This window comes from Urtica dioica, chromosome 3 (assembly GCF_054948205.1).
Source record: "Urtica dioica subsp. dioica isolate 48M chromosome 3, U.dioica_male_clone48M_v1_H2, whole genome shotgun sequence".
Classification (NCBI taxonomy): domain Eukaryota; kingdom Viridiplantae; phylum Streptophyta; class Magnoliopsida; order Rosales; family Urticaceae; genus Urtica; species Urtica dioica.
This window is the reverse complement of record NC_142758.1, coordinates 1,071,728-1,087,447: the sequence shown is the minus strand read 5'-3', so window position 1 is coordinate 1,087,447 and position 15,720 is coordinate 1,071,728. Positions and strand designations below refer to the sequence as shown.

General features: G+C 34.9%; 2 protein-coding genes across 3 annotated transcripts; one reads left to right on the top strand and one right to left on the bottom strand.

Moving 5' to 3' along the window:
- The first annotated feature begins 2,052 nt into the window (after window positions 1-2,052).
- LOC149401919 (uncharacterized) lies at window positions 2,053-3,791 on the top strand. The gene is made up of 3 exons (XM_089610165.1): window positions 2,053-2,938; window positions 3,033-3,110; window positions 3,394-3,791. The coding sequence occupies exons 1-3, from the start codon at window positions 2,228-2,230 to the stop codon at window positions 3,397-3,399; spliced, it is 795 nt and encodes a 264-aa protein (XP_089466291.1). The 5' UTR covers window positions 2,053-2,227; the 3' UTR covers window positions 3,400-3,791.
- Window positions 3,792-10,829: 7,038 nt separating this feature from the next.
- LOC149401918 (Transcription factor TFIIE, alpha subunit) lies at window positions 10,830-15,720 on the bottom strand. Of its 2 annotated transcripts, none has more exons than XM_089609731.1 (10): window positions 15,534-15,720; window positions 15,318-15,440; window positions 15,067-15,187; window positions 14,870-14,992; window positions 14,131-14,260; window positions 13,886-14,055; window positions 12,982-13,176; window positions 11,968-12,186; window positions 11,653-11,851; window positions 10,830-11,140 (listed from the first exon to the last, which is right to left on the bottom strand). In XM_089609731.1, exons 1-10 carry the CDS (start codon window positions 15,554-15,556, stop codon window positions 11,040-11,042), a joined length of 1,404 nt encoding a protein of 467 aa, XP_089465857.1. In that variant the 5' UTR covers window positions 15,557-15,720; the 3' UTR covers window positions 10,830-11,039. The 2 variants fall into 2 exon arrangements, with proteins under 2 accessions (XP_089465857.1, XP_089465858.1); XM_089609732.1 differs by having other exon boundaries at window positions 13,886-14,069; window positions 14,151-14,260.

The following is a 15,720-nucleotide window of genomic DNA, read 5'->3' as shown; positions in this document are numbered from 1 at the left end:
ATTAATTAATTACACTTTTACCCTCTCATCTCGTACGCCTGTAACAACATGCCCCTCGAAATTCGAAAAATAGCATTCGTGTCCTTATAATCCTGCATTGTGAAATTGTACTCCTTCCGTCATATATTAACATAAATTAAAAACGTGAACCCAAATTTAAGGGTACATAAGTAAATTAGTAGATAATTAAATTCACTGAACAAAAAAAACTAATATTAAATAAATAAATAAAAACATTTATATTTTGTGTTGAAAGGGTTTATCGGAGTCACATAGTCTCTTCACTTGTCGAAAACATCCCTTCCTGGAAACTCAAACTTTTCCTCACCTTCGTGTACAGCTCAAGTAGGTCATTCAAGATGAGCCGATCTAAGAACACATTTGTTAAATAATCTTAAAAACACATAATGTTCATCTTTGTTTTCGTTCAGGTTCTTCATTGGCTATGGCTTTGAGCTATCGAGATATTCCCTCTCATAATCTTCCACGTCAACAAGAAGTTTCTCTGCAAAGAAGAGGGTGAGATTAAAGAGGCCTGGTTTTCCGGTGGCCTAGTTTCTTTGCAAAACAGAGAATGAGATTATAATAGAAATCAATTGTGATGGTCATGTAGCTCTGAGGTTCGGTGGAGAATGTTCAAAACAACCTTCCGTAGAGAAGGTTTTATGTGCGACATTTCATCGAACTCCGCTCAAGCGTTCTGTTGGACTTTGTAATCGAAATTGTGCAATGCTGCAGGTCGATTCCCTCCTCGAAGATTTCGGTGACTTCAGGCCTAAACTACAGCATCCCACCGCCGATTACTTCGTCAGAATCTATACTTTTTGCTCTTGGTCTTGCATGTATCATTTGGTACCATTTATGTACTTGCTATTTGAGTCGTAGACATATATTAATTGAAGGAAGCTATATACAATAGTAACAATTGATCAATGATAAACAAAGTATTCTTTCTTTCTTCTTCATGAAATGATCTGATTGTCGATCGCCAATATTTCTTGATTAATTTGATTTTTTTTGTAGTATAGTTTTTCCAGGTTCATGGCTGTGGCAGAGACATAGAGAGAGAGAGAAATGAAATTAGTAATTTTTATTTTACTTTTGCTAAAGGTATTTAAATAGTATCCAGTGGTGAAGTGAGCAAAACGTGATATATAATTAGACGGCCGTTAAAAAATGTTAACAGAAGGAGTACAATTTTAACGATGCAGGATTATGAGGGTACATATACTATTTTTCGAATTTCAAAAGGCATGCCAGTACACGCATTATAGTTGAGGGGGTAATAGTGTAATTAATCTTTACGTTATTTTCTATGATTTATTTTTTTAGGTACCAATTACAAAATTTATCAAACGTTGACTAAATCTTAAAAATAAAATTTGATATTGGCTATGTCCCTAGATTGCCCAATTATCATTTATGTATTCAATTTATAAATATAAATATGTATTTATTAATTCTACATTTTCAGATCAGAATTCTTAGTTGTATTTTATATTCCTTATTATAAGAGATATCTTCATGATTCGACTATTGATATACATAGGTGCTTTTTATTTCCAAAAAATTGTAAATAAAGAAAATGAAAAACTTATTATCATAACGGAACTTAAAAAAAAAATGAGATGATTTAAAATTAAAGAATTATAATTGAGGATAAACATGGATTCAGAGTATATCTTATTTTATTTTTTCAAAAATCTCCAACATATTTTATCATGTGGGCTTTTGTTTTTTTATTTTCTAGAAATTTCATATGGGCTTTGATGAAATGGGCTCTCATTAAAAATACAGGAAAGGGAAATAGAGAATATAAGAGAAGGGCTTAGTGATCTACGGCTGTAAGCGGAGATCAAGCCACGCACACGCCAAATCCAACGGTGCACGCAAACACCGTCACTCTAAAACGACGTATCACCCGGGAAAAATAATTATAATAAATAAATAATAACGTTACTATGCGCAGTACGCACCAGCGGTGCATTTTAGCATAGAGTCACCCCGAGCCAAAGGCTTAGTATGAGAATGAGACCATAAAATTGGCCGAACGTTAAAACCGCCCTCTCTTTCTCTCTCTCTCTCTCATATTCTCTCTCTCTGTTTCTCAATTCCTTTTCCCGGCGATTTCCTAGAGAGCGAAAACCGAACCAGTACAGAGCTCTGCGATCGTCTTTGATCTCCGATCGATCTGGTCTCTTCTGAAAAGACTGTCTTTGGGCGGTAAATGGTGTGCCTCGCCGCCGAGAGAGACAAGCTTTCGGGGAAGTCATCCATGGCGGTCGCGCCGGAGAGAACGACGACAGCGACGCCGGCGGGGAAGCCTCTGCACAATTTCGACATGCCGTGGCTGCGGTGGGGGAGCCAGAAGTACCTCCGGTGCATGAAGGTGAACAATTCCGGCGCCGGAAACGAAACTCACCGCCGATCCGAGGGATTGGGACCGGAATCCTTCCCGATCGCGGATGAACGTAGGGAATCGACGAGGAGGAGGAAGAGCCTCCGCGTCGGAGAGGAGGAGGAAGGCGACGGGATCGCCGCCGTCAGGGAGAAGCTTCTCGGCGATCTGAAAGTCGCGGCGGAGAAGATGAAGGACGCGATTTTCAGAGACGGCGTCGCCGCGGAGACGAAGGACGACGCGGAATCTGACGGCGCGGCGGCTTTGACGGCTGCTCTGACTGCGGCGGCGGAGGAGACGGAAATCGAAGCGAGGCCGTGGAATCTGAGGACGAGGAGAGCGGCTTGCAAGGCTCCGGTTGACGATCGGATGGTGGCTTCGTCGTCGTCGTCGCCGGAGAAGACGACGGCGGAGAAGAGAGAGAAGTTTTCGATAGGGCTTTCGAAGAAGGAGATCGAGGCCGATTTCATGGCGTTATTGGGCCACAAGCCCTCTCGGAGGCCCAAAAAGCGCCCTAGGCATGTTCAGAGGCAATTAGACGTAAGTCCTATTCACTTTCCGGTGAAGATTTTTATTCACGCGATTAAATAAACATCGTAATTATGTTTGTTTTTTCTGATAATTCTGTTTGCAGCTTCTTCTCCCGGGATTCTTTTTGACGGAGATCACCACAGACATATACAAGGTTTCAGAGAATCCTGAAACCGGCAAGGTATATATACATTTTTTTTTATTATTAAATACTAGTTTTGATTCAAGAAATAATGGCGATCATGATGAATGAGTAAACGTGTAGTGTATTTGAGTCTTATTTTTTGTATGATTTAGTGTTTATATTTGAGAAGAATCATCAATGTTGATCAGATTTTCACGCCACAGCTAAAACAGAGCATCTTTCCTTTGTCTTTCTTTTTGGTTTCTTTCTGTACCCGTAATTATAAAATTTTCTTTTGGTTATTTATATTTTGCTTTTTTCTTTTTTCTGTTCTTCGCAGAGGTAGTGATATAATAGAAGTGGTGGCTCTAAGGTGAAGCGAAGTTTCGATTTTGAAGGGCTTCTTTTGCTAATATGATGTGTCTCTCTGACAGTGGTAACTTTTGTGGCGCTAAATTAGTCCCCTGTGATACCCATACATTCAAAAGAAAGAGAAGGAAAATATATAAATTATAAAGAAAAAAAAAAAAAAACCAGTCCCGCTGACATGTGAATTTGATGAACTATATCAAATCCGTTGTAACTTTGTGGTGTCTCCTTTGTAGGTTCTTTTGTTCAAGTTTCTCAGCCTAATTTTTGTTTATTAATTATATTCATTTTTCTTTCTTATTTGCTGAATAAAATGTGTGAAGGAATGGTTGGTTGGCTATGGAAGCTGAAAGTGTTTCTTTTGATCAATTATTGTCCTTTGATTTGAATGTACACAAGCTTTGTGTTGTGTGTTTTGATTAAACTTTTATGAACTGCTCTAGATATTGGAAGAAACATGAAAAACTTGGTGTACAAAATTTCAAATTTGAGATTCCAATTGAACAGAAACATTGTTGACTCTTTTCATCAACTCTCATTGCTTAAGAAAAAAGATATCTAAGAAGTATAACGGTAAGATGTTTGCTTTGAACTGAGATATTGAACTAGGAAGAATGTTTTTGCAGTTGGTCTGTTTCAATCATACTTCAGATTTACTATAATTAGTTTTTTTTTTTTTTTTTTATCAAAAGTGGTCTATGGTGTGTAGTATATTTTACATATTTATTTATGAAAAAGAAATGTAGTTACGTCATGGTTCTTGGATGTAAGCTCTTAAAACGAACTCTCTTCTTCAGGTTTTATTGTTTCTGTTCATCATTTGCGGGATGGAGAAGAACAATCTCCTTCATACTTACATTTAATACGACTTAAAAAAAATTAATGGACTTTATTTTTTTATTTTTTTTTATTAATTTATGAGCATTTCAGTTAATCTGTTTTGCTGCTTCAAAACTCCTCATTCTACTCTGCTTGCCTGTCATGAGCTTTTCAGTTGCTGCTTCTGATTAGGTTGAATTCATGCTAGCAATTGGAAGGAAGTGTAATTTCCATTTTCAATAGTGTGCCTTTCATTGCTCAACGGAAGTAGCATTTCCGTTGGGCAATTTCTTGCCTTTCATTGCTTAACGGAAGTAGAATTTCCGTTAAGTTTGATGGAAGCATTTCCGTTAATTTCCATTAAGTAATAAAAAAAATTAAAAAATCAAATTTAAATGGTAAATGAAAGGGACTCGTATGTTAAAATTTTAAAAGAAAGTATGAATTGCATCTTTATTAATAACTTAAAAAAATAAAGGTAAAAACATGACAATAAGATTATAAGTAAAACATTACAATAAGATTAAACTTCATTAATAGTCATGTTTTGAAAGTTTATATCAAAATTATCAACTATTTTTTTTAGATGATAACTATATACCAATTTGTAGACAATATTGTAGAGATATATTTGTAGAGAATATTGTAGAGTAATGTTGTAGAATTGAAATGTGAGTTGTGAAAAATAAATTAAAATGAGGTCTATTTATATGGAATGTGTGGAAATTGACTGAAAGTGTAAATAAAAAAATTATCAGTCAAAGTCCAAAATTTTGTAACGGTCTAATGGAATTAAATTTCCTGTCACTTTCCACCTTCCGTCACTGCCACGTTCGCAGGTGTGCCGGGAATTTATTTTCCGTTTTCGTGGCAAACGGAAATCCGTCCTTCCGTGAGGTAATCCATATCATTCGGAAGCTCTTCCTTTCGTTTGGTTCTGTGCAGATCGCCAGGTCTAGGTTGAATATCATATTTTCTTTTTAAATACTTTGCAATGTAAAAGCTATTTAAAAGTAATAACTGAAATTTTATGTTAGAAAACTATCCCTATCCCTTTCGCCTATCCCTATCCCTATCCCTATCGTTTATATTATACATCATCATATATAATTATGGAAAATATAGCTGAATAGTCATTTTGAAACCTGTAAATTACATAATTGCCAAAGTCTAAATAATAATTGGAAATTAGTCACTGGAATTTATTAACTGGCCCAAATGGACGCTAATACGGTTAATATTCACTTTCCACAAAATACTGTCGGTGGGATCCATTTTAGACGAGGTGTGTAATTTTCACTAGATCAAACTAGGTACGGCTTATTTGTATATATAATATATTTAGAAATAGAAATACATTAAAGAATATATTTGATAATAATTATAATTCCAAAAACCGAGGTTAAGACCCCTTAATTAAGTAACCATTTTCTCATTATGTTTCAATTTATTAAAATAAACGATAACATAAATATTGATGACAACTTATTAACAATATTATTGATTATTAACTATACGTAACCTAGGAGAAAAAAATAAATAAAAAAAGCCCAAAATGTTACTCCAAAAAAAGAGAAATTCATAAATTTATTAACAAGTATTACTAATTATTCTCTTGGCATGATAATTCAGAGAGCACAAGATCACAATATAAGCGTAGAGAAAATAAGCAAAAAGTCGAGAGTAAATAATAGATCATAAGTGTCGAAAATATGTTGCTAGATCTCTTATTTAAAGCCCTTGAGGATGATTGGCGAATTTTGATTCTTTAGGGTCACATCGCGCGTCGGAAGCGGTGTTCGGCGTCTAAACACTAGACACGTCTAAACAGTGTCGAAACGGAACAAAAGAGCTAAGTCTTATTCAAACATTTCCATACTTCAAAGCCGACTCATCGGAACCAGCAACGAAAGCTTCCTTGACAGTTTTAATTCTTGTATGTTCACGTATACCAAAAGGTTATACAAGCGAATTTTCGAGAGAGCATAAGCTGAATTAAAACATCAAAGCTCAACTCAGGAAAAATCATTAAAAAAAAAATACCTGCAATTTGACTAAAGCATAATCGTGTATATGTTCCTTGACTGACGATCTGCGCCGTCGAGGATCGCGAGCTCCAGCCTCACACTTGCTTATTAGTAAAATTGTCTTAATTAATATTTTTGTGGAAAATAAGAAAAGAATTATCAAATGATAATAGATATGTCAATTTCTCATTTTTATGAATTGACATGTACAGATGTTTTTGTCGAAGCAGGAAAATTATAATTTATCCTTACTTTCATGTACTGTCAGTGTCAAAATACTTGATTTTTCTTTGTTCTATCTGTGTCTTTTACAAAGGAACAAGTTCTTTAATTATCCATTTGATTTTAAACCGGGTCCGGGCATCGGGTTGTAGGCTCGTTCGAATAAAAAAAATAAAAAATAAAGTACACATTATCAAATGCCAATTTTCTTTTGTCTTACATGGTCAAGCACATGATCAAAATAAACAGTATTTTATCACGACAAAATACTTGAATACAATATTATAATGTATATTACAACTCTTATAATACTAACAATATTATATAATACTACTCCTACTCTAATCCAAATACCACTAATTTATTAATGAATATGTCTTCAAAGATTATGAATTTTTTTTTGAAGATTTATTAATATTTTTGTCAATAAAATCTTCAAACGAATATCCAGAACCTTTGAAGATTTATTTACATTCATGTCAATAAATTTTCAAACAAATTCCCAAATTATTCAAATAATAAAAAAAAATCTTCAAACGATTTATGAGAACATAAGTGAACGCCGTGAGGATTCAGCAACTCAAAAACATAAAAATCAGCAACGAGAGAGAGAGAGAGAGAGAGAGAGAGAGAGAGAGAGAGAGAGAATAAAAACGTTAAAATGTAAATACACAAAAAGGGTAGTCATACTTTTGAATTAAAATAGACTTATTTGATTTTGGTCGAAAAATATTGGGAAAGTCATACTTGTGGTATAATCTCAAAATTAAAATTCAAAATTTATGATTTGTTTATTTTATTATAAAAAATAATAACACAACATTATCAACATTAGAGTAACTGAGTGTTAATCACGTGGTAACTAATTTTTTAAACAACTTAATAGACCTCGAATCACACTACAACAAATACTAGCTTTAGATGCGACCAAAGTCGCATCCAATGGTACCATTGAATGCGACTAATCGCATCTGAAAGTCATAAATCAATGTTTAGTAGAAGTCATTTCGGTGACTGCTTTAGACGCGATAAATCGCATCTGTTGCGCCATTGGATGCGACTTTCAGACGCGATTAGTCGCATCCAAAAGTCATCCGCATCCAATAACACAGTTTGTAGTAGTGTCAATTCCTAACAAAATCACTTTTTTAGAGTTAGCGGGCCGGATATCGAGTAGGCGGGTACGGATCCACCTATTCCGTTACCTGGACCAACTAAAATCTTAACGGGCCTTACCCGTTACTCGATAAGAGCGGTTATTATCCAACTCGTTTAAACCGGTTAATGATTAAAATTGTCGTCCCTAGCCGTAATGAATGGGAGGTATATACATATGGAGCTGTTTTAAACAACAATGGATAGGAAAAATGATTATGGTTAAGAGCCCTTTTCTTTTTCTAACTATCAAAACATGTAAAATTCAGAGATTAAAAAGAAACATTCCATGATTGTTCGTGAATGAAAAATATGCTTATTCATGCGTGCATGAAAAAGAAACTTTTTTTCATATTCATGCATGCATGAAAATATTCTTTATCCTACTTTACTTTACTGGAGGTTGACATAATAGGTCAAGCATGGGTGAAAAAAACTGAAAAAGTTACTTAGAGAAAGTTTAAATCGCAACGAAATCAATGCCAAAAGTTAAGAATATTCTGTTAAGTTATTCTGAAAAAAGGCAAATTGATCTATTTAACTCTATTATAAGTGAGAATGTTGATTTTACTGTTCATAAGGTTTAAACCAATTTCATAGAGAAGTAATACAATCAAATGGGATCCAACTGCTACATTTTTGGCTTCTTGTTCTGATGATTACACTGCAAAGGTGATTTCTCGAAACCCTATTCAAGTTTTCCATTTTACAATCCTATGTGCGAAATATAATGAAGCCGAGGCATGTATATAGTACCTGCCTTCCCTTCTTTTTTCTTTGTGCAAAGGTAATTTGTAATTTTTTTTGCATTAAGAGAGAAAAAAAATTAGCTTTTCTTGTTACTCATTCATCAATGACGTGCTTTTATATTTTTCGGTACGAACATAGCTTCATTTGACTCTCACTCTTATATGATGTATATATATATATATATATATATATATATATATATATATATATATATATATATATATATATATATTGTATGGGTTTGATTATTTGCGTATCTGACTTGTATCTGTTGTAACTACTTATTGATCATAGTGGTTACTTTGTTACCACAGATTTTCTTAGGAAAGAGTTATAATGATCATATTTTACTCTTTCAAGAAATAAAAAAAAGTTGGATGTTCTTCATATTTGTGGTACCAAGCCCAAAAAGTGGATCTCTGTTTGGAGTGACGCATATGTACATTTTTTTATTTATTTTTTTTTAGTTTAAAAATTTATTTGAACTGTTTGCTAGATGAACAGAATATATAGGGCTGATTACGAACTTGCAGTTGTAAACAATTTATGGTTCATTTATGGATTTTAATTAATGATCGGTTATGTTTGACATCGAAAGCATATGCTTAAGCTCTACTCAATGTGCGTGTACGTTTTCTTTTACTTTTTTTTTTTTTAACTTTATAATACTGGATTTTATGATTTCGATTTTTTTGAGGGAATTTTCAAGTTGTTTTATTAATAGTCAATAGGATTTCGGTATCGATCTTTTGTTTCTCCAAAAAAATATTGCTAACTTTGTGTGAGATTTTGGAATGGCTTGTGGTACGAGTTTTTTTTTTTTTTTTTTTTTTTTTATCTTCTTTGGAATATGGATTCAATGAAGCGACATCCTGTTTCGTTCTTCTTCTTTCTCTTCCCTGTTTTATTCTTCTACTTTCGCCATTACAAGTCAACATTTGGAATAAATGTGTGCTTTTATTTTTTATCGCCGAACAAATGAGAGCATTTTGATTTTTTAAATTACTGAAACAACTTACAGACTCGGTCATATTAGTTCATATAAACGATGACTGTGTCTATGTCCCAACTAGCATAGGTCATCATGGATCCTAAAGATCAGTCAGTTCCTTAAGATTTCGTACCAAGAGATAAAGGAGATACATAAATAAACATTGGTCGAAAGAGACACTGCGAGCTTGTTTGATATCGAGATGATTGGGCTCAAGAGAGACATTGCGAGCATTATCGAGTTTTCTTCTTTAGATCTCACCGGGGGCGAGAACAACACTATCAGACATTGGTCAATCCGGGATAATGAATCTTCCCTCATTTTATGGAAAATTTTATATTGATCAATCCGCCATCACTGCGTACAAAAAATATAGGTAGAGTTATTATTTGTTGATTTTAGACGCCAACAAAGTTCATTTTTTGTTGACTTCATATGTCAACAGTTGACGTAAAGTCGACAATTGATGAACTCTGTTGATGATTTTAGACAAACTGATGAACATATCCAGACAAAACAAAACATTTTAATCTCTTTAAACAATATATCAAAATGACATAGAACTTTTTAAACCATGAAATTTATGGAAAATGAAGAAACGCGAGACGAACCTTGTGTGCGAGTTGGTCTTGTACGACGATCTTGTACGCGGGCTGTTCTTGGACGACGACCTCGTGGGCGTTTGGGTCCCGTGGGCATTTGGGTGTCGTGGGTTATAGAATTCGAGGGTTTTTGAGAGAGAGAGAGAGAGAGAGAGAGAGAGAGAGAGAGAGAGAGAGAGAGAGAGAGAGAGAGAGAGAGAGGAGGGTGGATGTTTTGGATCTTTTGGGGGTAAAGAAGCCGAGGGTTTTAGAGACTGAAGGAGAGAGAGAGAGAGAGAGAGAGAGAGAGAGAGAGAGAGAGAGAGAGAGTCAGATTTTAATTATGCTCATTAATACAAGAGAGGGAGTTGGTGTGGGTTGTAAGAAAAAATTAAGTTGAAGGTATCTATTTCTGATTCAAGAATTGGATGTCACATGTTTGGCTTGTGAAATGAGAAATTGAATGGTTTTATTTTTTCCTCTCCATACAAGAGAGAGAGAGAGAGAGAGAGAGAGAGAGAGAGAGAGAGAGAGTTAGTGTCTGTATTTCTTTTGTATGACTAGCGATTGGAATTGGCTCTTTACTTGTTCTGATTTACTCATTAGCTTCATCAGACTTTATTACATCAACTTAATCCTATCAAATCTTTGTTTATAAGATTATTTTCTTTTGTCCTGTATAGTAAAAGTATAGTAATACTCTGATCTTGTCTACACATTTTTCGTTTGTAATGTTTACGTTCTCGTATCTATGATTTTCTTTTAAACATTCGAGTACATGGAATCATTTTTATTACCTATGTTAATTTTCTTTATCTTTTAGGAAATACCTATGTTAATATTGTTTTTTTTAAGAATACAATTTATGAAAGCATAATTTTATTACTTAAATAAATATACCAATTAATAATTTTTAGTTTAACACGTGCGTAGCACGTGACACATTATAAGAAGAATCAAAATCAGCAGAGTTCTGGTATTTTACAAATTGCAGATGGATGATTTGTATACACTGGAATTCCACATGCTTTTAAAATAATACATTGTTAATAGCCAAAGATTATGAGTAACCCTAACCCTCCTCCCAGTCAACATCGTCTTCATCATCGTCCTCTGCCGTTGGATCCGCTTCAATGTTCAAATCATTGACCTTGTAGTTTTCGCCTGAATTGCCTGGACTCGAGCCATAAAAACTCACTAATTATTTATTTCGTACGTTTGCTAATTCTGATAAAACTGGTAGAAGTACAAGAATATCGGCTGTTTCACGAAGAACTAGGGTTTATCGAGTCTAGTACATGTACAAATTGGGAGGTCATGCAAAAATTGTCAACATGACTCGGAAGCAGATTGCCTTATGTATTTCTGGAGATACCGAAATTTATTTTCTATATAATTATTTTTCATTATTTTTATTTTACAAATACAACCACCTGACATGGCTCAGCAAAATCAATCACCTAACATCCCAGCATAAGCACAGTTTAACGTTCAATTTAAATTAAAAGGTTAAAATGTAGTCAGGTCACATTAAAACGCTGTTTGAATACTTGAAAATCGGACGAGACCATTTTAGAGCGGTTAAAAAATGGACCAGCCATCGTTAGACCGGACTTGCTTCTCTAAGTCATCAAGTAGAATTCTAAAGGGCATATAATGTCTAAGAAATGTTGATAGAAATTGACCTGTAAAAGAGACCGGAGGTTCTTCCCAATCAACATCATCGTCTTCGCGTTTGGACTTCATTCCGAGTCGACGGCCCGGAGATGTGTTCGTAGATGCATCGTTCGAAATTTGGGCATTCAAAGTCGATTCCTCGAGTAGTTTGGAGGCCATTTCTTGTTGCTGCTGTAATGCAGCGTAATAGGCTCTGAAATACTCGTCCTACATGATACATAATAGATAAAAAAAATATTAATTAATTGATTCGCAAAAAATAATCATATCCGAAAAAGAGAAATGAGATTTTCTTTGATCAAAGGAGATTCATTCAAACAGACTTGTATTTTCTTTTGGTCGGCGCTGTCTCCGAGAGCCGACTCTTTGTCGTCAGAAGTGCCGTCCATTTTCGTTTCATGTTTGGCCTCTCCGCGCTGTTCCTTTGTGAGGTTCATGCCTTGCTTGATCATCCATGGCGGCAAAACTTTCTGACTTGTTGCATCGCCTTCGGATTTGACATCTGTTCCCTTGCCATCGGGTCCAGAAAAGTCCACCTCAACCTGCCCAATTTTTTTTTTTTTTTTTTTAATATATAAGATATTCAAGGGTTATTGTGGCCATACGTTATGGATCAATACAAGTGGAAATTCGTTTTCCAATTATTCAAGGTTAAAAAGGAGTCAGGTTCGGGTCACTAATTAATAAATTTGATGTATATATCATCAGTGCCCCTTTATCAATCAAATGTTCATTTGAAAAAAATATAACGAATATACAAGACTGATGCAGGAAAAACAGGCTTGTTTGTCTAAATGTTATTTTATACACCACTCATTCAGAAAGTCAAGGACATGAAAGGACTTAAGGCACTAAAATGGTTAGTTAAATGAAATATTAAGGCTAATTTTTGAAAACCCTGCCTTAACAAGAATGGAGCTCCAGTGACAACCACCTTCAGAAACTAATATAAGCTCATAAATAATCATTTGGGAGGAAAGAATAGTTTGGTTTTAGGCTTAGCCATTTTGGAGAGTTCCAGATCACTCGAATACTCGGTTATATCTTGTAATTTCTATCGTTTATCAATGGAATTAGAGGTTCTTATTAGGACACTAACTCGAAATGGCGCGCGCGCACACACACACACACAAAAACATAAATTCCGACACAACTTCTATTAAAAAAATGTGTATATTTGATATTGAAGTATAGGGATAAAAAGAAATATAAAGTAGAAACGACCTTATGGTTGGACACCATAAGCAGAAAACAAGGAAACAGTTGAAAACAACATTCTTTACAACGAGGCATAATAAATATCATTTAATTTTAGGAAATGTCCATAAAAAAGTTACCTTTGTATCTCCAAGAAAAGGCATTGGCGTTCCATTGTAGACTGAAGAAGATCTTGATGGGTCATTACCATGAACATCACCATTTGCCCGTGCCATCAAATTTGCTCTTGCTTCCCATGCTACGAGGTTTCCGAATTCTGGAACAGTCAAGTCTTTTACTCTAGCCAGTTGTTCCATTAACGGTTTAAGTTGAACCTGGATTTATAAAGTTTACCTCCTCGTTAGAGAACCAAAAAAAGGAATATCAGGAGAGAAAAATTTGCAATTTAACGTCAAGTATCGAAATCCAATGACTCTAGACAGCTGGCAAGGCAAAAAAAATTCATGACAAGAGATATAAAAAAATATCATCATACAAGCTAAACCCTGGATTGCTCAGCAGTCAGCACCCAAAATTTTCTTTATTTATTTACATGAAAAAACAAACAATAAGATAGGATGTAATAATGAGTTTATTAGAATTTAAAAGGGCTGTAATAACATGTTATGATTGAACCAATCAGAGATTGTAATCGAGTGTTACTGTAAAAACATCTGATAAAATTAGTTTCACATCAAGTATACATTTAACTACCACGTAAGAAATGTTGGATGCATAAATCTAGTAAATAAATATGTAGAACAAACCATGGAAGGAACTCATCAAACAGAGCATCTTCGTTACTAAAACATCACATGTAAAATGTAGGATAAAGCTACAAAATAACACAGATTGAGCAGCTTTTATGCAAAATACATCACATCATTTAGAGACAACAAATACCCTTTTTCTTTCGACCCTACGCAGTTTTTCATACAGCCAACTCAGATATAAAGCAAACAACATTGAACTATAGCATCGCATCACAAATCACGGTGATTAGATAAATCTAGTACATTTTGCATATTCACAAAACTAGAATACCTCGATATTTTGTAGCATGTCTTTCAATTTTTCACGACGCCGCCTTCTCGCATTATCATCTCCGTCTACCACCTCTTGAACACCAAGCTTGTCAGTCTCGGCCACAAGTTCTCCGTTGCAGTTTTCACAGTGGAAATACTCATCTTCCATAGAAATTAACCGCAGAGCGTCTAAAGCATTGTACCTGAAAGTTCCGAATCACACCAATCGCTAAGAACCAATCATTTTCCATTCATTAATTGTACCTGAAAGTTCCGAATCACACCTTCTGCTGCAATTAGGGCATATGTATTCCTGAACTGTATTCTTGTCATCCAATTCATCTTTCAGTTTCTTCTTCATGCGATGTAATCTGAACCGAACCACGTCATATATCTGAAATATAACGTCGCTTTAGGCTTTTTTTTTTTTTTTGCCAAATACAGAATGCAATGAGCTGTTAACATCTGGCAAACAGGATAATCAAGTAAAACTAGCATGAACAGTGAATTAGAAACTTCAATTTTCTTGGGCATCACATTAAAATTGTCTTAAATTTTTTTTATCATTGTTGATTCGTAAATTCATTTAAAGCTTTATTATTGGAACAAATAGTATATTTCCCCCCTGAAAGGAAGAGCTTTTTCCAACTTACCCACTAAAAGAAAAAATGAATCCCGGTAGAATCAGCCTTTAACTTAGTCCGATTTGAACTAAATCCATTCAGCATTTGAGTTGTAAATCGAGAAAAATCCAAAATTAATCAAAATTACATGTCGATGTAATGGCTTTTTTTATTTTCCTTCTCGACATCCACTGCAAATTTTGACTAAATTGATTACAAATTATATGAAATCAACAAACTTTAGAACCATTAACGTGAACACTCTCCATCACTTTATAGAAAAAAAAAGATAAAATTTAATCACAAGGGAAAAATACACGTTTTGATCACTCTCAGGCCCTATCGGTAATACACTATATTTACTGTCGGTGAAAAGAAACCTGAGCATAGTCTAGGCAACAGTAAGAGTGAGTGTGCATCTTAATTTTGTCTTCGTCCTTTCCAAAACGTTGCCCATCAACTGTGGCCACAGCTGCCGTAAAAATCTTCGCACCCTTTGCCGTCTGCAAATCTCCAATGCAGTTACATATATATATATATATATTCAATAAATTATGGGCAAGATTGATTGACAGACCTCTCGTCTGTGGTCTCGGGTGACGAGTTTTTCCTCTTCGAAGAACCTAAGAGTCCTCCGGAGCTGCTTAGAGTGCAATTTCAAGTCCTTTGCCAAGTCTTCTTCTCTTACCCATTGTCGCCTGAGCAGTATCAACTCCGATGATCAACAACAGAGAATAGAAGACGGACTTGAAGGGATAAGCCAATTTCCAATTAGGTATAGAGAGTTCAATTTAAGTAATCGGTGTGAAATTAGTGATTAATTGAAACCTGGTTAGGGCATCGAGAACCACGACGGCGATCCCCCGATTGTCGCTCCGGCCGTTTTTGGGCTGATTCTCTCCTTTTGTCGTTATGTCATCGTAGAAAGCTCTCGCGGCGAGCCTCACCAATCTGTGACCGACCCAAAAGGATTTGATTTCGTGTTCATAGAATTTGGGGACTAAAAAGAAAGAAAATTATAAAAAAAATTCGAAAGCTTTGTACTTGTTAAAAGGTTCGCTGCTCATTTCTACGAGCTATCGAGCTCGAACGGCGATCCGATGCGGCGTCGGAGTCGTTGTCGCCGGCGAGGGGAGTGGTAGCGAGAGAGAGACAGAAATAACAAAATCAAGATCGATTAGGTTTCTAAAGGAATTTTTTTTTTTTTTTTTTTGAGGGAGTTTCTAAAGGA

What these genes read in the sequence shown, in the direction of transcription:
- LOC149401919 (XM_089610165.1), top strand. Translation starts at nt 2,228, where the DNA reads ATGGTGTGCCTCGCCGCCGAGAGAGACAAGCTTTCGGGGAAGTCATCC. An exon ending in ATGTTCAGAGGCAATTAGAC is followed by an intron (nt 2,939 to 3,032) that starts GTAAGTCCTATT and finishes TTCTGTTTGCAG; the next exon opens with CTTCTTCTCCCGGGATTCTT.
- LOC149401918 (XM_089609731.1), bottom strand. Translation starts at nt 15,556, where the DNA reads ATGAGCAGCGAACCTTTTAACAA. An exon ending in CTTTTCTTGGAGATACAAAG is followed by an intron (nt 12,187 to 12,981) that starts GTAACTTTTTTA and finishes AAAATTGGGCAG; the next exon opens with GTTGAGGTGGACTTTTCTGG. An exon ending in ACCTCCGGTCTCTTTTACAG is followed by an intron (nt 11,141 to 11,652) that starts GTCAATTTCTAT and finishes GCTCGAGTCCAG; the next exon opens with GCAATTCAGGCGAAAACTAC.